Source organism: Artemia franciscana, chromosome 8 (assembly GCF_032884065.1).
Source record: "Artemia franciscana chromosome 8, ASM3288406v1, whole genome shotgun sequence".
Taxonomy (NCBI): domain Eukaryota; kingdom Metazoa; phylum Arthropoda; class Branchiopoda; order Anostraca; family Artemiidae; genus Artemia; species Artemia franciscana.
In genome coordinates, this window is record NC_088870.1 from 50,233,254 (window position 1) to 50,257,578 (window position 24,325).

General features: G+C 34.9%; 2 protein-coding genes across 2 annotated transcripts in view; one reads left to right on the forward strand and one right to left on the reverse strand.

Moving 5' to 3' along the window:
• LOC136030533 (trypsin-1-like) overlaps positions 1-8,906 on the forward strand; it is a 29,322-nt gene extending 20,416 nt beyond the window's left edge. Inside the window, exons 5-7 of the mRNA XM_065709576.1 lie at positions 1,963-2,104; positions 5,113-5,255; positions 8,672-8,906. Coding sequence (XP_065565648.1) covers positions 1,963-2,104; positions 5,113-5,255; positions 8,672-8,839 — 453 coding nt within the window. The 3' untranslated portion in view covers positions 8,840-8,906. The remainder of the gene's footprint in view (positions 1-1,962; positions 2,105-5,112; positions 5,256-8,671) is intronic.
• Positions 8,907-11,159: 2,253 nt separating this feature from the next.
• LOC136030710 (uncharacterized) lies at positions 11,160-11,804 on the reverse strand. The gene has a single exon (XM_065709781.1). It carries the CDS (start codon positions 11,802-11,804, stop codon positions 11,160-11,162), a length of 645 nt encoding a protein of 214 aa, XP_065565853.1.
• Between the last annotated feature and the right edge of the window lie 12,521 nt (positions 11,805-24,325).

The window sequence follows — 24,325 nt, forward strand, 5'->3', positions numbered from 1 at the left end:
AAACTAAAAAAAGGGTAAAAACAGCAAAAAAACTAAAAAGAAAAAAAAGAAAAACTAATAAAAAAAAAACTAAAAACTGAACATGTAAAAAAAAACTAAAAAAAGGAAAAAAACTGAAAAATAAAGGAGAAAAAGAAAACTAAAAAAAAATAAAAATAAAAACAAACTAAAAAAGGTAAAAACTACAAAAAAAAACTAAAAAGAAAAAAACTAAAAAGCTAAAAAAGGGGCAAAAACCTAAAAATTTATTTCATCATAGACCAACTCAAAAACGAATGCATATACAGACCGGGACACAGGGAATATAAATGACGACCGGGACACTCAAAGAGAAATTACAGACTGGGACACCGGGACACAAATGACTACTTGGACGTGTGTGTCGACTGACGTCATGTTTGTGTGTCGACTGACGTCATGTTTGTCGACTATAAATGACGACAGGGACACAGGGACACAACTACAACGGGGACGCCGGGGGGCACAGGGGGATATATAAATGACGATGGGGACACAGGGAATGTTTGATTAGCAATCACCATCAACAAAGCTCAAGGGCAATCATTAGAATAATGAGGTATAGATCAGAATACGGATTGTTTTTCCCATGGACAATTATATGTTGCATGTTCAAGAGTCGGTAAACCTGATAATCTATTTATATGCACAGACAATGGAACAGCGAAGAATGTTGTATATTCGCAAGTATATATATATATATATATATATATATATATATATATATATAAATATATATATATATATATATATATATATATATATATATATATATATATATATATATATATATATATATATATATATATATATATATATATATATATATATATATATATATATATATATATATATATATATATTCACAGGTGGGACACAGGGACAAAACTACAATGGTGCGTAACTTATATGGCGCGTAACGACTTACGCGCGCGGGGGGGCTTGGGGGGGCGAAGCCCCCCCCCCCAATATATATATATATATATATATATATATATATATATATATATATATATATATATATATATATATATATATACCCATTGTTAGCTGATTGGAGGATATTTTTTATTTTCATCTGAAGATATTCTTGTGGAGCTGAAGAGGAATATATACCTATACTCAAATTTTGGAGCTGGTACTAAATGCAGAAAAGCGTTTGAAAGTTTAAGTTGTCAAGAATTGTGCTTGTATTTAGCTCACCCTTTTTGTATTTCTTTTCATTTCCTCATACTCATCTTTATTGTATTTTTGTTGTGTGCAGAGCGCAATATTATATATAAATTATTTATTTATATATATATATATATATATATGTATATATATATATATATATATATATATATATATATATATATATATATATATATATATATATATATATATATATATATGTATGTATATATATATATATATATATATATATATATATATATATATATATATATATATATATATATATATATATATATATATATATATATATATATATATGTAAAACATACAAGAATTTCATTTCCTATTTATTTTATGGTTGCATATTATAAGAATCTATGGTGCTTGTCTGTTACAGCGCCAACCACTCAAGAAGTGAAGTATTATTTGTAAATCATGGGGGGAGGGTAAGGTATAGAGGTTCTGCATGCAAAATGTGTTAGATTTATTTATTCTGCATGTCATGAAATAACCATTGTTTTCTAACTTCATATTGTCTGAAAATTTTACCCCCTTCCCCTAAGGTTCAAACATAGAGCCCAAATTACCTATTTCCCATATATTCTGTCACTTGTTCTTGTCTTGTATCACGCTATACTAAAAACAATTAACGAAATAAATCGGTTCTACTGTGCGTTAGTTGATGAAAAAGCTTGAGTGGTCGTCGCTATAATAGAGAAGTATCGAATCTATATGCATAATCGTTAATGTTATTGATTTGACCTTTAGAAAGATGACTTGGCAATACTACGTCTGGAACAGGAGGTTGACTTTGATCCAAATTTAGTACCTGTATGCCTTCCAAGAGGAGATGAAACTTTTACATCTAAATCTGCAACTGTCAGTGGTTGGGGTGTGACCAAAGAAGGAGGTACATATTGCATTCTTATTTTTACATTGCATATGCCCTGGGTTGAATATAGGCTATTGCAATAGATTAGAGTTTTTCTGCCATAGATCGCTTTTGAGAACCAATCTATTTGAATGAGAATGGCTTTTATCAACTGTCAATGGCGAAAATTCGTTATAATAACGAATTATTTTCGTTAAGTCCTCCATCGGACCCGTGATAAACTAAAACAGAGAGAGAGAGAGAGAGAGAGAGAGAGAGAGAGAGAGAGAGAGAGAGAGAGAGAGAGAGAGAGAGAGAGAGAGAGAGGAATTGACTCTGGAGCAGAAAATGAGAGAGAGAGAGAGAAATTATAAGAGAGACAGAGAGGGAGTGAAATCTTTAAAATCCTTAAATTAACTGTGATTTTGGAAATAATGAGTGCCTCTTCAGGACTGTATCCTGGGAACTACAAGCATACTATTACAAAAGTATGCATTGGATTGACACTCATATAGAGCCTAAAAAACCTGTAACCTACAGGGAAAAATCGACATTTTTGACCTGAAATTTGTTAATGATTAAATAAAAAAACAAGTTTTTTTTAAATGAAAGTAAGGAGCGACGTTAAAACTTAAAACGAACAGAAATTACTCCGTATATGAAAGGGGCTTTTCCTCCTCGACACCCCGCTCCCTACGCTAAAGTTTTTTATTGTTTTAAAAAGTAGAGTTGCGAGAAAGAATCAAACTTTAGCGCAAGGAGCGGGGTGTCGAGGAGGAAAAGCCCCTTTCATATACGGAGTAATTTCTGTTCGTTTTAAGTTTTAATGTCGCTCCTTACTTTCATTTAAAAAAACTTGTTTTTTTATTTAATTTCTGAAAGTTTTTGAATTAATGCATGTCTGATTTTGGCTCTCCGTACATAAATTATAAAAATGAAATTTGCATATTAATTCTTTTTTTGGCTAAATGGCTTTCTCTTAGTTTTGATCAGACGATTTTGAGAAATAAGGGGTGGGGAAGGAGGTCTAGTTGCCCTCCAATTTTTCGGTTACTTAAAAAGGCAACTAGATCTTTTATTTTTAACGAACGTTTTTATTAGTAAAAAAAAAATACGTAACTTAAGAATTAACTTACGTAACAAACTTTTATATTCTCATATTTTTGATTATATATATGAGGGGGTTGGTCCCCTCGTTAATACCTCGCTCTTCACACTAAATCTTGTTTTATCCCAATTCTTTAAGAATGACCCCTGAATCAGAAAGGCCGTAGAATAAATAGTTGAAATTATTTAAAAAAAATTTTAGCATAAAGAGCGAAGTATTTATCTCCTCCTAAATACCTCGCTCTTTATGCTAGAGTATTTTTAGAACCCCTCATATGCGTAATAATCTCTGTTCGTTTTAAGCTTTAATGCTTCTCCTTACTTTCAATTGAAAAAACTGAAACTTTTCTGAAAATTGAAAACTTTTTCATGTTTACATTTTCATTGTTTTTTTATAGTAATGCTAGAAAGTCCTGCGCCCTTTTCATTGAATTTCTCTTCCCCCATGAAATATTCCTCCAAGGAAAGATCCTCCCATATAGCCCCCTCCCCTGAATCCCACACCCAAACCAAAAAAATCCCCCTGATAACGTCGGCACACTTCCCAGTAACCATTACTGTATGAAAACATTGGTCAAAGTTTGTAACTTGCAGCCCCTCCCCCAGGGACTGTGGGGGGTAAGTCATCCCCAAAGACATGGTTATTACGGTTTTCGACTATGCGGAACAAAAGGGCTATCTCAAAATTTTGATCTGTTGACTTTGGGGAAAAAATGAGCGTGGGAGGGGGCCTAGGTGCCCTCCAATTTTTTCGGTCACTTAAAAAGGGCACTAGAACTTTTCATTTCCGTTAGAATGAGCCCTTTTGCAACACTCTAGGATCACTTGGTCGATGCGATGACCCCTGGGAAAAAAAACAAAAAAATAAAAAAACAAATAAACACGCACCCGTGATTTGTCTTCTGGCAAAAAATACGAAATTCCACATTTTTGTAGATTGGACCTTGAAATTATTTCTGTAGGGTTCTCTGATACGCTGAATGTGACGGTGTAATTTTCGTTAAGATTCTATGACTTTTAGGGGGTATTTCTCCCTATTTTCCAAAATAAGGCAAATTTTCTCAGGCTCTTAACTTTTGATGACAAAGACTAAATTTGATGAAACTTATATATTTAAAATCAGCATAAAAATCCGATTCTTTTGATATATCTTTTAGCATCGAAATTCCGTTTTTTAGAGTTTCGTTTACTATTGAGCCGGGTCGCTCCTTACTACAGTTCGTTACCACGAACTATTTGAAAATATTGCGATTGAAATTTATCCATTCTTATTTATAATCTTAGTTTCCAATTTTTAATCAAAATTTAAATCTGTTTTAACTGCGTTTTCCACTCTTAAATTACTAATTGAAATTTTTTAAGGTCAGTTCATAAAAATGTTATACTTTGACAAAAAATGCAGACCGTGCTTCAAATTAAAAGGCATTTTGGATAACTTAAGTTGTTTTTGGGGCTGCTTCAATTAAATGTTTGATTTTTATTTTAATTTATCCAAGCTTTCCGAGGGAATTTTGTTTTTAACGTAGGCAATGCCATTAAGACTTGTGCTCTGCGTAGAATTTTATTCTCCGTAAATTTATGTTAGGGTGTGGAATAGTCAACAGAGTAGGAACTAATTGACTTTAGATGTGGGGAGTGGGGCAAAACATTTTCTGGGACAGGAGTGGGAAGGTGTGGCTAAAGCCTATTTTACCAAACGTGGATCATACGTGACCAATGGCTTTTTTCTTATCACAATTCCGCGTTTTGAATTTTAGAAAGTTTACTTACTATGTTTGTGATGATTTTAGACAATCATTGTAATTATGAAATGGATTTCTGCTTTTGCCAAATATAAAAGGACTTGCTTAAGTGTAAAATGTTACACCTAATGCAAAACTACTTAAACAAAAACAATAATATACCTAGTTGGAAAGCCGATTAATTCGTTCTAATTTCAGGTAGAGCATCGTCAACATTACGTAAAGCCAGTGTGCAAATTGAAGCTAACGAAGACTGTTTACTCAAGTACGACGGATCAGTCCCATTTCAGATTCTTGAATCAAACTTATGTGCCAGCAATCCACCACGAGATGCTTGCCAGGTAGGTGACTTTCTCTTTTTCTGATTTTTTTTTTTCAAATTAAATCAAAGACCAGCATTAAAGTTTAAGTAAATAGATTAACCCTTATATGAGAGGGGGGCACCCTCCTTCAATCCAGCCCCTCTTTATGCTAAAATTCTATAATATATTGTGCTGAAAACATTTTTGTGTAAAGAAAAGTGCAGCTATGTGCCTTTTAAAACATTTGATTTTAAAATTTTACTATTCAAACAAAAGGTATATTACACGGAAGATATTTCCTGTCCACATTCAATTGAAATTTCCCTTCTTACCCAAATTTGAAAAAAAAATCATTTTATTTTTTTTTATTACAATATGCATGCTCACTCTAACTGCAAGGAGAGCTAGTACCTCCTCAGATTCAGTAATCTTTATCAAAGTTTAACTTTTGTAGAAAAATACTTCGAGAAAAAACAAGTGGATCAGTGGATCTGCTTTTCGGAATAAAGTATGAATTTCCAAGTGAACTTTCCTCTTCACAATAAGAGGAAAATATTTAGATCCCTTAGAATTCACACTGAACTACTACTACTACTACTATTCCCTTAGATCTTTATTTATGACATCCTTCCAACCCAAACAAGGACGACATGCTCTTCGTGTAGCCCCAGACGGTTGGCCAAAAATGACAATCTTTGGCAATCTGTCATCCTTCATCCGCAGAACGTGGCCCAGCCATCTCAACCTTTCTTTCATTATAGCCCTAGAAAGCGGGATTGAACCACATTTTTTGTACAACGTACTGTTTGAAATACGGTCAGTCAGCCGGGTACCCAGAACAATCCGTAGACAATTTCTCTGAAAAGCATCTAGTAAATTTTCATCTACTTTTCGGAGCGCCCATGCTTCAAAGCCATATTTGACCACTGTCATCACTGTAGCTTCCAATATTATAATCTTGGTTTGCAAACTTATCTTTCTATTCTTCCAAAAAAAATTTTAACTGTGAAAAAAAACACCCTGAGCCTTAGCTATTCTACTTTTAACATCTTCACTGCTCCCACCATCTTTACTAATAATGCTACCAAGGTTAGTGAAGCTGCAAACCTGATGAATCTTTTCGTTAACCAGCGTCACCTTTTCATCTTCACTTATTCCTAGCCTTAGTGACTTAGTCTTCTTCACATTAATTTTCAAGCCCATTCTAGCACCCTGAACTCGCAAAACCTCTAAAAATTCATTAATTTTGCTCACACTTTCATCTAATATGCTTAAATCATCAGCAAAATCTAAGTCCAGGAGCGTTTTTCCTCCACATTTGATTTCGTGGTCTCGAACTGCCTTTCCTGTGCTCCTTAAGACGGAGTCCATCAAAATGATCTATATCATTTTGATCACAACCCTACTCATTTTAGTCACTTTATCATTTGTGGGATAGAACACAACCCTACTTAACTCCTGATTTAATACAAGAACAGTTGCTAACCTCATTTCCTACCTTAACTGCAGCAGCATTTTTCTCGTACATAGCACAAATGACTTTAATGTATTTTTCTGGTACGCCATGCAAGGATAAGACCTTTGCTAACACTCTTCTATCAACAGAATCGAAAGCTTGCTCATAATCGATAAAACTGAGGACCAAAGGTGTTTGACAACGAAGGGACTTCTCAATTATTAACCTAAGAGTGAAAACTTGGTCGACACATCCTCTACCTTTTCTAAAACCGCACTGTTCTTCCCTTAAAACTTTGTCTACAGCATCTCTCAGTCTAAAAATTATCATATTACTCAGTAATTTGCTACCTATACAGACCAGACTAATGCCTCGATAATTACGACACTCACTCTTGTCACCTTTCTTATACAGTGGTTTAATCAAGGTTTTTCTAAAATCAACAGGTGCTTCCCCTTTTTCAAAAATCATGTTCATAATCTTCAGTAGCTTATTCCTAACCTCAGAGCCACCATATTCAAGAAACTCATTTATCACGTTATCAGCACCTGGAGCCTTATTATTTTTTAATTCTTTTAGTACTGTCACTAATTCTTCCTCACTAAACAAATCTTCCTTCGCATCCAAGGTATCACAAACTTTTTCATTTTCATCTATATCTTTTCCTGCAACTGTATCTCGGTTTAGCGCATTCTCAAAATGTTCCACCCATCTTTCTTTAACTTTTTCCTTATCACTAATTGTGGTCCCATTTCTATCTTTAACTGGGACTAGTATGGATTGTATACTGTCTTTCAATTTATTAACATGCCAGTATAATATTTTACTATTATGCCGTCTAGCCGCATCTTCCAGATCCTCAGCAATTTCATCCACGGCCTCCACTTCACATCTCCTTAGTTCATATTTTAATGCTTTCTTCACTTTCTTTACTTTCCTTTTTTTCATACGACATATCACTCAGATAATTTTTGTACAAACCCCTTCTACTCTCTATTAAACCTAAAGCTTTTTCACTAATATTCCTAGTTGCTGTCTTAGCACTCTTCCCCAAGACACCATCAGCAACTTCACAAATTGTTTTTCTGAAATTATTCCATCCGTCTTCCACATTGTCAAATTTTAAACTCTCAAGTTTAGTACTCAATTGTTCCTGGAAATTTTGTCTCAAATTTTCTTCCTGGAGTCTACCAACATCTTACTTTTCCCGGAGGAGGCTACCCTTCCAAAATTTCAGCTTTAAATTAACCTTATATACAACTAGATGGTGATCTTTACTTTTAACATCAATAACAGCACTCCTATGCACCCTAGTATCTTGTATTGATCCTGCTAGTCTTCGGTTTACAATAACATAATCAATAAGGTTTGCTGTATGAGTTACACTTGAACAAGAAGGTAGTATCTTGGTCTGTTCGAATTATCTACCGTATTTCGAAAGTACTAGTTTTCATGTCTAATGAATTGTCATTACTATTGGTAAGCATCATCCACATAGAGTTAGCGATAATGTCTATTGTATAGTATTTTAATATGGAAAAAATCACAAAGAATAACATGTTTTAATAAAAACATGTAAATATAAGCATACCCACTTGAACCGTTTTACATCGGCTTAAGACCCTGCTACTAAGAATTACTTCTCGCTTGAAGTGTTTAAAAGGAGGAGTGGTCACCTTCTTGGAAAATTTTGATGGGAAAAAAACACAAGAAATTTATGCTTCTGTCGCGACATTGTCGTCGATACCACTCAAATATCAAACATCATTTGAAATATATAGTGACAAATTTAATATTTATACATTTCAAATGATAATAAGTGATAATCATGTTTCAAATTTCAAATAATCAAATAAATTTTAAATTTGATAATCATGATTTCAAATTGAAAACATTATTGATGTCAACATCAACATTAACACACAATACAACCATGTGGACCAGTATGGTCTTTAACCAAATGTAGTCACCACTACAAAATTATGTTATTCTTTTTCAGAACGATAGTGGAGGTCCATTAGTGGTTCAGGGAGATGATGAGAGATGGACCCAGGTGGGTATTGTGAGCTGGGGTATTGGATGTGGAGATCGAAGATTTCCAGGAGTCTATGCCAGAATCTCGTCTTATATTGATTGGATTGATTCCATCACTCAGACAACAAATTGATTATTATTCATGCTGATATTTTTATATATAAATTATTTATTTCATCAATAATAATATGGAGTTCATATTCAGTTTTAAAGAGTTAAAGATAAGGGTAATGTTTTGCTGTAGGGGTTCATCTGAAGGAAACGCTATAATATCCGAGTTCTATTCTCGAATCAAAACTCTTTACAGATTTAATTGTCACTATAGTGGGTATAGTGAAAATGATTTTTGGGAAAACGTGTTTTGGGAAATGATGAGCGAGGAGTGGAGGTGGTTTCCTTCCAACTCCTTTTGACTCTTGAAAAGGCATTGAAACCTCCAGTTTTTTAATCAAAGGATCCCCATCCCATATTTACACGACCACCCATTCGATAAAAACCTTATGTTTCCCCCGGATATCGGTTTCAACCTTTACCCCTGGGTTATTTTTTTTTGTAGGAGGGTGTTGTCAACTCTGGTGGTATTGTTATATGTTCCTTAGACTATTTTTTTTTTTTACATAATGGCTATCTCACAATTTTATTCAGATGTGTTTGGGGAAAAGAGGGCTTCGGGGGGAGGGGGTTACTAGTTTTTGCTTTATCACTTTTGACTCTCAAGAGGGAGCTAAATCCTTAAATTTCCAATCAAATCAGATATCTTCTTATAAAGTTTATACGACCATCCTTTATAAAAAGACTTAAAATCACCCGGGGAATAGATTCTACACTTGCCCCCAGGATTTTGGGGTTTGTTTCAACCCTGAAGGCCTTGTTTAATAATCTTTGGACTATTTTGAATAAAATGGCCATTTCAATTAATCATTGGATCCATTTGGGGAAAAGAGGAAGTGGGGGAGAGGGCTAGTAGCTCTCTGACCACTTTTGAATCTTAAAAGGGCACTGGAACTTCTGACTACCAATCGAATGAATTCCTTCCGAAGTTTTTAAAACATCCCCGTCCGTAACTAGCCTTAAATACGAACCATGGGCAACTAGTATAACTTATAGCCCTTGCCCTGAGAGCTTTGGTGGGGGGATTGTCAGTCCCAAAGATATAACTATTAAAAATTTCAAGTATGTAAAAAAATCACTATCTAAAAATTTTGATTGGATGTGTTTGAGGACATGATGGGCATGGGGGCTTGGTTGCCTTTCAATCACTTTGACCCTAGAACTTTCAGGGCACTAGAACTTTCAATTTCAAACTAAATAAGCCCATTTCGAAGTTGCTAAGACAACTCATTCTCACAAAGTGCTCTGGTCTGAAACCAAAAATGAAATAATAATTTGTGCCAACATCGGTTTTAATTAGTCAGCGCGATGGTGCTGCCTAGGATTTATCCCGATAGAGTAAGATTTATTGACAGCAATATCATTTTATTCTATATTCCATCTGAAATTCTTAGGGAAAATTATATTTCGAAATATAAAGTTTTGGAATACAAGAATGATAGTTTCGAAATGCGGTTTAAAAGAGAATTAAAATATTTAAAAAGCCAAAGTAAAATAAATGATAACTTGTAAAGTAGAGACTGGGGTTAGCGTCGAAAACAGTCACTAACGCCCTCAAACCTTCCGAGTTTTTTTGCGAAAATCGTAGTTTCTTAGGATTGGAAATATCATCATGGAGTATAATTTCGGTTATAGATTCATTTCTGAAAGTTTTAGTATCTAACTCACCTGCTTTCTCAGACCCTGAAAACCTCTTGGTCTACGATTTTACCTTAAATAGATTTGGAGCACACCTCAGGTCATTACGAGTCATATTTATTTGTTTCTTTTTCTTCTGCTTTTTTGAAAAAGGCATAATGACAGAGAGCTTTTTTTGTTTTTAACTGATTGAGTAATTGGACGAGAGTCAAAGGGTTGTAGCCGTTGTTATCATTCGCATTGTTCCTTGCCTGAGTGTTTAATGTTTGCAGTATGAATTTCGTAAATAAAAGTGTCTATAGTCAAAAGTATTGTTTAACGTATTAAGAACAGTTAGAATGATATCTGATTGTTTGAGTCGATTGAGTAAAAACTTACATAGCCACACACATCTTAATGTAGCAAGAAAACTAAAGATAAATCTTATTTTGTAAATTAATTACGTAGAAACAGAACAAAAATATCTCTTAAAAAGAAAGCCCAGGGACTGAATTTTCAATGAAGAAGATGGCCATATGTAGCATGTAGTTTTTCGCTTACCAGGCGTCAACATTGAAAATATGGAACTTTTGTAGAAAATCAGCTGAAAACGAACGAAAAAACCATCTTGGAACTTCACTTATTCCTAGCCTTAGTGACTTAATGTTCTTAATGTTAGTTTTCAAATATATCCTAGTACCCTTAACTCGCGAAACCAATAAAATTTAATTTATTTTGCTCACAATTTCATCTAATATGATTAAATCATCAGTATAACCTAAGTCCAGGAGAGTTTTTTCTCCCCTTTTGGTTCCGTGGTCTCCCAGCGCCTTTCCTAAGCTCCTTAAGACAAAGTCAATCAAAACGATCCGTACAAAGAGGGATAGAACAAAACCCTGCTTAACTCCTGATTTAATACAAAACCAGCTGCCAGCCTCATTTCCTACCTTATCTGCAGCAGCATTAGTCTCGTATATAGCACAGCTCACTTTAATGTATTTGTCTGGTTGACCATATAACGATAAGATCTTCACTACAGCTCTTCTATCAACAGAATCGAACGCCTGCTCATAATCTACAAAACCGATGACCAAAGGTGTTTGACAACTAAGGGACTTCTCGATTATTAACCTAAGTGTGAAAATTTGGTCGACACATCCTCTACCTTTTCTAAAACCCCATTGTTCTTCTCTTAAAACTTTTTCTACAACGTTTCTAAGTCTAAAAAGCATCAGATTACTAAGTAATTTGCCACCTACAGAGACAATGCCTCGACAATTCCGACACTCACTCTTATCACCCTTTTTATACAGTGGTTTAATTAAGGTTTTCCAAAAATTATTAGGTACTTCCCCTTTTTCAAAAACCATATTCATAATCTTCAGTAGCTTATTTCTAACCTCAGAGCCGCAATTTATAAGAAACTCATTTACCACACCATCAGCACATAGAGCCTTATTATTTTTTAATCCTGTTTGTACTGTCGCTAATTCTTCCTCACAAACATATCTTTCTTCACATCCAAGGTATAACAGCCAAACTAACTATTTAGGTCTACTTCTGTACTACTAGCATTATTTGTAGAAAGTAATCTTCTTAATTTAAATTATTTTAGGTGTTTTCTATAAGGTGTGGCTTCTGAGGTGTTTCAGGCAGGCCAAATTGGCTATTTAGGTCTACTTCTGTATTATTAGCATTGTTTGTAATAAGTGTTCTTCTTAGTTTAACTTATCCTAGTGGTTTTCTATAAGGTGAGGCTTGTGAGGTGTTTAAAGCAGGCCAAACTGGCTATTTAGGTCTACTTCTGTATTACTAGTATTGTTTGTAATAAGTATTCTTCTTGATTTAAGTTCTCTTAGGTGTTTTCTATGAGGTGTGGCTTGTGAGGTGTTTCAAGCAGGCTGAACTAGCTATTTAGGACAACTGCGACAGGCCATAAGATCCAGATTTATGGACAATAGCCTTTGCAAAGGGCTAAGTCGAACCTTTCGGGGTACCTGCCATACTGGGGACGATGCGGTCAATTTTTCTCACTTGATGAGTGGTGCCCTTCGAGAAAATTATAGCCAAGTAAACTACACATCATTCGCACGGGATTCCAATTATTGGACATTTCTTCTGGGCATGGTCTTTTGACGAGGTTTAAATGGGTGTTTTTGGGCTGAAAAATCTTTTCCTAGTAGTTACATCTACTATGGGTTGCCTCTCCGTAGTAGAACTATATTTGTAGGCATGAATATATAATGAGTCGGAGGTAATAGGCTTGGGACCGTCTGTGCAGGATTTAGATTCTTGTTGATAGAAGAGCATCGCCAAGTACTGAAAACCATGTTGTGACCAAGATTGGCCCAGGATTACACAAAGCCTCCAATCATACTAAAGGTCCAACTGACTTCTCGCTGTCCGGTTAATGTGGATAAACTATCCAAAGCGCACCGTAAGTATACCAAGTGGGGTAAAGTTGTTCCAAATGTTGGTAAGCTATGCCAAGCATGCTGAAAGTCTACCAAGCAGGACAAAGCTGTGGTAAACGTGAGTAAGCTGTCCCATGCGTGGTAGAACTGTGCAGTTTGATTTTCTTGGTAATTTAAATAGTTAGTATGCAGAACTGTATTCTGTGAGACTCTTTAAATGTCTCAAAAGATGAAGATACCACAATTCTGAAGCCAGAGCAAGCTTAAAGTCAGCTAGTTTACTTAACGTAATAATATTGTCCAAAGTCAACCTAAGCAAGCTTTGTACAGACGGGACTTTTAGTTTAAAAAGATATTAAAACAAAAGATTATGAATAATCAGTCAGAATTCTGCAATTTTTTTTGAGGAATTTGTAATTTTGAGATTCCTTGATCCTGTATTACCCATAATGAGAATCTTGATTATCATATTCCCGTTAAAATTTTCAAAATTAAGTCGCTACAGGTAGTTTTGTTAACAAACCCAAAGAAGTCAGCGAATTTTTACATGCCCTAGAGTGTAAATATCCATACATCTCAATGAAAATGAGAGGGCTGTGTTGCAGTTAGAATATACTTAACGTGGTTAATGAGAAACTGTTTTTTATAATTTTTTGTTCAGCAGATGAGTAGTGCTATTCTTTCACATTTTTTGCTAGTATTAGCTAAACCCAGTTCTCTGAATATATTAAACAAAAAAAAACATTTTTTTTAAACCGAGAGTAAGGAGCGACATTAAAACTTAAAACGAACAGAAATTACTCCGATTATGAAATCTTACTTTCAATTTAAAAAAAAACCTGTTTTTAATAAAATTAAACTTCTGATCATTTTAAATCATCCGCAGGTCTAACCAAGATATAAAATGGGTTCTGGCATAATGAATCTTCGATTTCTTGCTGTTAGATTGTATATGTGAATATTTAAACTGATTTGTTGCTCACCGCTTTTCTATTTTTCTGCATAAAAATGAAATATTAGAATGTTATTAGGATTGTGGATGAAATTTCAATACTTAGTCAGAATTTTTGATTATCAGGGTATATTGATTAATGTTTTAATAATAGTTTTATTATAGACATTCGGGTGGACGGAGAAGGATATTAATTTTCGTATGCTTTGAGACATGGGATGTCTTTTATTTTCTATGTGACACAAACCTATACAATAGGGTTCTTTGAGGTTTAAATATATTGTGTATACACGTTTAAATAGTATTTAAATTGGAACAGCTTGTATCACTAGGAGAAGAGAAATATTACCATTTAATTTGCTGAAAACAAAGCTCCTGGTAGCACTTGCCCCAACCCTAAGAGATTTCTTGGCAAGACTCAAGATACCCCTTTTGTCTCTTCCACCTCTGTGCCCATACGCTTTAGAGTGTAATATGTTATGCTACATGGAGAAGATTGTCGAGCTGGGAAGGGAAATTTTATCCCCACACTCTTTCTTCAAGCACAAATATTAAGTGTAATTGGTGTAGACCAAAATTGGTGTAGACCAAAATATTCCAGGGAATTAAGAAGATATCCTAGTTTCCCTGCCCCCCTTTCCAAAAACCTATTATACGTTTATCTGAAAGCTCAATGAGAGTTGGGTATTTGGGCAATAAAATGCAGTCTTTGCAGCATCCGCCCCTTAACAAAATGATCCTCCACCCTTCTTCATAATAGCTGAAGCACACTTACACATCCATTTATATATCTTTATGAAAAATGAAAAAAATCAGTTCAGTTAAATTAATTTTTAAAAAAAATATCAGAAGCATTTCAATACAATGAGAAGGGAGCTATCACTCCACAGCACCCTTGCTAAGACCTAGTCTAAATGAAGAGGTTAGAGACGAATTTGATTCCTCCTCCATAGACCTTTCTATATTTACCTAAAGGTTCATGAAGCTAGACAGGTTTAGCATTGAAAAGTGTTCTCTCAGACATTTACCCCTACCTTTCCCACCAACAAAAAGACCAAATCCTCCTCCTTCATAATAGCCGACGCGTAGCCTAATTATACTTCACTAAACATTATTTTATAAAAAAATCATTTGAATCATCATTTTCAAATTAAGTATTAATACAAGTTAAAAAAAACACGAGTTTTTACAACTGAAAATAAGGAGCAACATTAAAACTTAAAACGAACAGAAATTATTACGTATATGAGGGGCTTTACTCCCTTGTCAATACCTCACTCTTACGTTAAAGTTCGAAGTTTGTTCCAATTCTTTAAAAATGACCCCTGAATCACAAAGGCCGCTTAATTAGAATTAATAGCTCTTTTGAAAGTACCAAAAAACATTAGCGTAAAGAGTGAAGTTTTGACTAGGGGGAATATTTCTGTTCGTTTTAAGTTTTAATGTTGCTCCTTACTTTCAGTTGAAAAAACTTGTTTGTTTATTAAATTTCTGATCGTTTTTTAATTAATGCTGGGAAATAGGGCGCCCCCTCATTGAAAATTATCTTCCCCCATGAAAAATTTCTCCATGGAAAGATTCTCTCAAGTAACCCTGCCTCCCGGACTCCCCCCACCAGAAAAAATTCGCCTGGAAACGTCTGTATACTTCAAAATAACAATTACTATATGTGAACAATGGACAAAGCTCATAACTTGCAGCCCTTCCCCTGGGGACGGTGGGGGACTAAGTCGTCTTGTAAAAACATAGCTATTAGATTTTTCGACTATGCTGAACAATATGGCCATCTCGAAATTTGGATCCGGTGACTTTGGGAAAAAAATAAGCGTTGGAAGGAGCCGAGGTACTCTCCAATTTTTTTCAGTCACTTAAAAAGGGCACTAAAACTTTTAATTTCCGTTCAAATGAGCCCTCTCGCGACATTCTAGGATCACTGGGTATATACGATCACCCTTGGATAAAAAATAATGATAAATCCGCATCCGTGATCTTTCTTCTGGCAAAAAATATCTACAGTAGGCTGTGTGTGTATTTCTTCTGGCTTGAAACATCTACAGTAGGGCTCTCTGATATGCTGAGCCTGATGGCGTGGTTTCAATAAGATTCTATGACTTTTAGGGGATGTTTTCCCCTTTTTTCGAAAATAAGGCAAATTTTCCCAGGCTTTTGACTTTTGCTGAGCAGAACTAAGCTTGATTGAACTTATATATTTAAAATCAACATAAAAATCCGATCCTTTGATGCATCTATTGGTATTAAAATTCTGTTTTTTAGAGTTTCAATTGCTATTGAGCCGGGTCGCTCCTTACTTACAGTTTGTTACAACAATATGTTTGATATCCGCATTAACCATGCATCTAGTATGGAGTACGTGACTTTTTAGGAACGAATAAGCCACCTTGTGACCTTGCCTTCTCAGCAACGCGGGAAGCTCAAGATAAAGGTTTTTGGTACTTTGGAATTAATTGGCTAACTCAGAATGCTCAGTCAATCGAAATTTGGTCATCTATGGGGCTAAATTGTAGTGTCATAGCCACAACAAAGAAGAAAACACTACTTTCCAATGGCGAAATATTTTTTTCAGTTATTAAAGGAACTAGAACCTCTAATCTCTGTTCGAATAAGCCCTCTCCTGCTACCTAGAATCCATGGTTCATTATAATCAACACTTGAAAAGAAAACACTAGCTTTCTTTTTGGAACGAAAAAAAATACAAAATCCTGTATTTTGTAAATAGACCCTTGAAATCCCTAAAGTAGAGTTTTCGGATGTGCTACATCTAATAGTTTTATTTTCATTTCGGAGTGTTTCCCCCTTTTCGGAAATTAGGCAAAAGTTCTGATGCTCGGAGTTTTTAATGGGATAATTAAAGTTAATAAATATTATATATTTGGAGACCACAAAAAAAAAAATTCTTTAATTTTTTACTTTTGGTTACTATTGTTAACCAATAGTAACCGAATAGTCTCTCAACAGTTTTCTCCTTATAGTTTGTTACAACAAAGCGTTTGGCAATTAAGTAGATATCTTTGCATAACTATGACCAGTTGCTGTTTATCCAATTAAATAAAAAAGAACAAGTTTTGTCAACTGAAAGAAGGGAAAACTCAAAACGAATTATTCCGTAATAAGCTATTCCTTAAATGAAAGGGTTGCCCCCTTCTCAATACCTTGCTCTTCATCCTAAGGTTTTTAGCATTTATAAAAAAAAAATTCTATTCTAATTCAACAGCCCTTGTGTTTCAGGAGTCGTTCTTAAAATATTGGAATAAACAGTCAAAATTTAGCGTAAAGAGTGAGGTATTGAGGAGGGGGCAGCCCCTTCATATATAAAGTAGTTTCTGTTCGTTTTGGGGTCTAATGTTGTTGCTTACTTTCATTCAGAAAAACTTATTTTTAATTTCTGTCGTTTTTCAAATAAAGCTGTCAAATCTGGCTCACCGCCTATGAAAAATTCCCCCCCTCACGGAAATCTCTTCCATGGGCAGTTCCTCCCCACGAATAATACATCTTTTATTCAGTTCTTCCAGATAATTCCTTCATTGATGAAAAACCCCCTCTCCGTAAAATATCTTGCGGAAGATTCGGCATGAAGAATTCTCCTTAGCATGCTTTCATTTGAAAAAAAAATATTTCTAATTGTTTTTCCAATCACTCCTGAAATACCCCTTCCCGTGGAAATTTTTTTCTGGAAATCCTGACCCGCTGAAAATTCCTCTGGACAATTCCCCTGGAATGGTTCCACATCGAAACATGAGTTAGTAAAGAGGGAGCATGGCCGATAAAAAGAATTACATATAGAAATTTTGACAAATCCCCCGAGTGTAAAATTTCCCCTGGAAAGTTCACCCCTGAAAATTCCCTCCCCACGGAAAATCCTCCCCATGGAGATTCTGCCTAAGCTTAAAATCCCCCCTCCCGAAAAAAGAATCTCTGTATAATTCAAATTTCAAATACCAGACGTAAACAATGGGCAAATTTTACAACTTCAGGCCTTTCCCAACGGACTGTGGGGGGGATCATTTTACCCCTAAAGGTGTATTTATTGGATCTTCTAACTATACTGAACAAAATTTCTGTCTCAAAATTTTAATCTGATCACTTTGGAAAAAAAGGGCGTGGAGGGGGGCTAAATCTCTTCTAATCTTTTGGGGCCGCTTAAAGAGTGCACTAAAACTTTTAATTTCTGTTCGAATACAACCCTTCAGAACTTCTAGGACTATTTGTCCTATTTGACCATTGACCATTTTTGCAAAACTAAACTTGAGGATTTTTGGGATCTGCATAATAAGTCAATTCTTTTTATACATCTATTCACATCAAAATTCTGTTTTCTAGAGTTTCGATTACTTTAGAAACAATCGCTCCTTACTTACAGTCCGTTACTACGTACTGTTTGATATTGCATGTGAAAATATATAATCCTGTGAAGGTCTTTCTTTAAATGACAAAGGAGAAAATGTAACGAATAAAAGGAACCACAGAAATATGACGTTTAGTGATAATATAATTAATTGTTGTAGGCATGGGAGTTCCGTTTTTTCGTAAATTAGGTGAAACTAACGAGCGAGGCAATTAGCAACATCAGATGACAGACAATTTCATGGATTTTTTTTTCCTTCGTTTTGCTACCGAAGCAAAAAACATTTGACAAAATAAAGCACTGTGAATTATATCATGTTCCATGTCAAATAGTAACTGAGTTATTCAGGGAAATGAGCGGGAGGAGGAAAGTCAGGAAACCCTGCCTCCTCTAATCCAAATTCTGAAGTTTTTCTGTATTTCTGGGCACATTTTTATCCAAATTATCGAATGAAATTTGTTTTTGTTTTTTGACCCGCCAAAAAATTATCTGTTTACATGCTTGATATTTTTACTGTCCCCTAGCATTCATGTCATATATATCCAGTAGAAATCAACCATCTAGAATAAACCCTGAGCTGAGGAAACTTACAGTGAAAATAGCATTCTTGTTAAGGAGAAACAGTCGATCGTTTGGTAGTCTATGTTAACACTCATTTATAATATTCCTTTATATCCAACAGCTCGTGGTAATTAAGTGTAAGTAAGGAGAGACTCGGTACATTAGTTACCGAAAATCTAAAAAGGGATTTTAAAAACATTTTATACATCAAAAGAATTTCGTTTTTCTGTTGATTCCAAATGCATAAAATACCTTAATTTCAGTGTCACCCATCAAAAGTGACGAGCCGGAGAAAATTTGCTTGATTTTCAAAAAGGGTGGAAGCACAAAAAAGGGGTTATGATCTGAATGAAAAACACACTGACAAATTCAGCATATCAAAGAACCCTACTGTAGGTTAAAAGCTTTTATTTACTTTTTATGTAGAATTTTTTTTTCTCAGAATAAAGATCACAGATGCGTGATAATTTGTTGTTGTGATTTTTTGTTGTTTTTTCTCCCGCAGGGGTGATTGTATTGAACCCATAGTTTCATAAAATTGGGAGGGGTAGGCCTATCATCCGGACGGACATTAAATATTATGACAAAAAATATCTTGCCACAATGAAGTGGCATTTTCTGCCATTTTGTAGGACCGAACTAAGATTCTGTTAAAAAATTCTAAGACAGCCAATCAATTTAGAAGTATCGAAAGACTATATTCCAGTTGCGGAGGGAGAAGTGCCTTTCTAAGTGACAAAAACGATTGGAAGCCAGCTTTTTCTGTCAAATTGTTAAAATAGTCATTTTGTTGAGAATAGTTGAAACGGCCAAAAACAATGCCTCTGGGAATGACAAAAGCCCCCACAGCCCCTGGAGAAAAGGCTGTAGTGTATGAAATTTTCTTATCGTTTACATATTTTTGTTATTGGTAAATAAACGGACATTTTTTGGCGGAGGGGGAAGGTCAATAGGCAGGAATTTCTTAGGAGGGAGATTTGCTATGGAATATTTTACTCGTGGGAAATTTGCCAGAATTTATGCAAAAAGCTTTTTTGTCTTATTACCAACTTTGGCGGCTCAATTTTACATGTGAATCGTTTCTGGAGACAACTATTCGGGGAAAATGTTAGTGGAATCGTCTCAGGGAATTTTTCCAAAGAAGAAATTCACGATGGGAGAATTTTACACGAGCTGACAGATTTTACGTGTAATTCTTGAAGAAATTCCCCAAGAATAATTTTTAACGGGGGGAATTTTTTCTGGAAGGGGAGGCGAATTCCCCAGCAATAATTGAAAAACGACTGGAAATTAAATTTAAAAAAATGAGTGGAAATAACCCCCTCCTCAGTTCCTCACTCTTTGCGCTAAAATTTGTCTTTTTATTCCAATTCCTTAAGAACGACTCCTGAAGCAAGAGGGCCGTTTATTTAGAAATAGAAGCTATTTTAAGGAAACTAAAGACCTTTAGCGTATAGAGTGAATGATTTAGGAGGGGACATCACCCCTCATACACGAATTTATTTCTATCCTTTTATGTTTTAATGTTGCTCCTCACTTTCATTTGAAAAAAACTTGTTTTTTAATTGCCATATAAACTATAGGTGAAAAGTAGTTCTAACCCTAGTCTCTTCTATACAAGGACATGCCAAGACTTACATTTTGAAGGGCTAAGCATAAATTTTGGATACTTCCATGGTATGTTATAAAAGCAAATATTTTTGTATAGTTTTCCCATTTGTCATAGGTAGAAGGGGGTTGTCTAAAAACCCAATACTATACAAGCCCCTTTTTAAAGTGGCTACTAGCATAACTACAGAAAAGACCTTGACAATCCTTTTGGAAATGACCATTCTAGTACTGCCGATTAACCATAAACTAAACTATAGATTCCTGCAGAGGGATGGTTCAAGAACTAACTTTTGAGGAGACAACAATAAAAGTTTGGCTCCACCATCGTTATTTTTGCCTTATTTACCCCTGGAATTTGTGCAGTTTTTTTGCTTGTTGTGGTTGGGCATGTGTCAGAAAACCACCCCCGGATTTACCTCTTTCAGTCAAAAGCCAATATAAGAATCTATAAAAAATTTCAGAGAACTTGAAAAAAGCAACTCCGTTTTTTAAAATATATTTTTTAGCTTAAATTTAAGGGTACCGCAAAAGACACGTGACTAGCAAAGGTTTATTGTGTTGTCTCTGCTTCGAGCCAATTGACTTAATTTAAAAAATACGCTTTTTCAACATCACGATGACGATATATTTTTTTGACGATATATTTATTTTTCCTATATATATGATGAAACTAGACTTACAGAACATGTCCACCATTTTTTCATGAAAGAAACAGAGGGACGACTTATAATAGAAACTTGTCACTAAAAACGTTTCATTGATTTTACTGGCTCAAAATTTTACACAGAAAATGAATTAGAAGGAACAATGTTGTTTAGTTCTATTTGTTGGCTTAATTCTGCACATGACATTTTAAAGCTAATCAGGATTGAAAAACGCATGGTTATTTGTTTCTTCAGAAAATTGAAATAATGTGCCTGACTTTTTAAAATCAGTCAAAGATGCCGCCCAATGAAATTAAACTACACTTGTTACAATAGATTATAGGAGAATAATCGCTCTTTTTGTCTGTGGTTTCTGTCTTTTGCTTTTTATATATTTGGTGAGCTTACTTAAAGAGTACAAACTTCTGTAAAGATTAAAGAAATGTTTAAAGATTGTTTAAAGCTTTTTTAAGGAAAATAAAGAGCTTTGGCGTAAAGAGTGAGTCATTTAAGAGGGGGCAGCACCCCTCATACGCGAAATAATTTCGATTCGTTCTATGCTTTCCTTAAAAGTTACGGAAATCATTCCAAAAATCAAAGGAAAAATTTTATTAACCTGGACGCAAAATGTCAATGACTCGAATTTTTTTATTGCATATATCCCAATCGCTGGTCTCCCTTGAGCTCCAGGTCTTCTGTTCTAAAACTAGCTATATGCACACGAAGGGGAGTAATCTTTTTGCCAGTCCCCTACTAAAGTTACACGAGGCTTTTCAAATGTAAAACGAGGATTTTATCAGCCAGTAGCAAAATATGAAAAACAAGCAAATATTTCAACAAGGACCTCCGCCAAGTCGTCCTCAGTGCTCAAAAAAATAAGAAAGAGGAAAAAAACAAAGAAAAAACAACAACAAAATCTAACCTTCGTAAGTGAACTCTTTCAAATTATTCTTCTTTTTTTCCTTTTTTTTTCTTTGTTTTTTTTTCCTCTTTCTTATTTTTTTTTAGCACTGAGGACGACTTGGCGGAGGTTCTTGTCGAAATTTTTGTTTGTTTTTCATATTTTGCTACTGGCTGATAAAATCCTCGTTTTTCACCTATTTGATTTATTCTTTTCATTTATTATTTCCTTTCTTGTTTTCATACGTCGTGCATAGCCAGTGATACCTTGGATGTGAAGGAAGATTTGTTTAGTGAGGAAGAATTAGCGACAGTACTAGAAGGATTAAAAAATAATAAGGCCCCAGGTGCTGATAGTATGATTAATGAGTTCCTTAAATATGGTGGCTCTGAGGTTAGGAATAAGCTACTGAAGATTATGAACATGATTTTTGAAAAAGGGGAAGTACCCAATGATTTTAGGAAAACCTTAATTAAACCACTGTATAAGAAAGGTGACAAGAGTGAATGTCGGAATTATCGAGGCATTAGTCTGGTCTCTGTAGGTAGCAAATTACTGAGTAATATGATACTTTTTAGACTGAGACATGCGGTAGACAAAGTTTTAAGGGAAGAACAATGCGGTTTTAGAAAAGGTAGAGGATGTGTCGACCATGTTTTCACTCTTAGGTTAATAATTGAGAAGTCCCTTCGTTGTCAAACACCTTTGGTCCTTAGTTTTATCGATTATGAGCAAGCTTTCGATTCTGTTGATAGAACAGCGTTAACAAAGGTCTTATCGTTATATGGTATACCAGAAAAATACATTAAAGTGATTTGCGCTATGTACGAGAATAATACTGCTGCGGTTAAGGTAGGAAATGAGGTTAGCAACTGGTTTTGTATTAAATCAGGAGTTAAGCAGGGTTGTGTTCTATCCCCCTTTATATGGATCATTTTGATGGACTTCGTCTTAAGGAGCACAGGAAAGGCAATTGGAGACCATGGAATCAAATGGGGAGGAAGAACGCTCCTGGACTTAGATTATGCTGATGATTTAAGCATATTAGATGAAAGTGTGAGCAAAATGAATGAATTTTTAGAGGTTTTACGAGTTCAGGGTGCTAAAATAGGCTTGAAAATTAATGTTAAGAAGACTAAGTCACTAAGGTTAGGAATAAGTGAAGATGAACAGGTGACCTTAGGTAACGAAAAGATTGATCAGGTTGGGAGCTTCAGTTACCTTGGTAGTATTATTAGTAAAGATGGTGGGAGCAGTGAAGATGTTAAAAGTAGAATAGCTAAAGCTCAGGGTGTTTTTTCACAGTTAAAAAAAGTTTGGAAGAATAGAAAGATAAGCCTACAAACCAAGATTAGAATATTGGAAGCTACAGTGATGACAGTGGTCAAATATGGCTCTGAAGCATGGACACTCCGAAAAGCAGATGAAAATTTACTAGATGTTTTCCAGAGAAATTGCCTACGGATTGTTCTGGGTACCCGGCTGACTGACCGTATTTCAAACAGTAGGTTGTACGAAAAGTGTGGTTCAATCCCGCTTTCTGGGGCTATAATGAAAGAAAGGTTGAGATGGCTAGGGCACGTTCTACGGATGAAGGATGACAGATTACCGAAGATTGTCCTTTTTGGCCAACCGTCTGGGGCTACACGGAAAGCAGGTCGTCCTTGTCTGGGTTGGGAGGATGTCATAAATAAGGATTTAAAGGAAATGGGAACTTCCTGGGAGGGTGTAAAGAGGGAGGCTTTAAATAGATTAGGTTGGAGGAGGAGCGTGCGTAGCTGTGTTGGCCTCAGGCGGCTTGGTGCTGCAGTGAGTTATTAGTAGTAGTAGTAGTAGCTTCTGAAATACTTCTATTTTTTTAGACATACCCCCATCCCTCTAAAAAATGAATTTGGTCATCCCCTGCCACAGTTTATTATTTTCTATGATGTATAGGAAGATAGTTCTTGCGCAAAAGGTCCGAATATTACTGAAACACAATTAGAACTGCTGAGATTAGCACCCCAAGATATAAAATTGTGGCTTTCAGCCCCCTCCCTCAAAAAGTTCTATAACACCATGGAAGTGGTACACATTACTGAAAAGAATACGTATCTACCCAACTGGTAAAAAATGAAGGAGAATTGTTTATACAAATTGCAAATGTTGCATAAACTTCTTAATTAGGTTCATCAATAAAATTATAATAGTTTAACAACCTAAAACTTTCGCTATATTTTTATTTTTCCGTAATCAACTAATTGCGAAAAACAATAGTATTGACAAAATCGAATTTCCGCTAAAGAAAGTGAAATCCGATTTATTTTTGTCATTAAAGTTGATATATTGATACATTTACATTGCATGATCATGGTCAAATATTTAGAGATTCTTTGCCTCAAGGAGAGGAACAAGCTTGCCTTTTCAAAAATTATTTTTACGTAAGGCATTTTTTAGCAGTTGAAA

Excerpts from the sequence above, each read along its gene's own strand:
- LOC136030710 (XM_065709781.1), bottom strand. The coding sequence starts at position 11,804 with ATGGTTTTTGAAAAAGGGGAAGTACCTAATAATTTTTGGAAAACCTTA.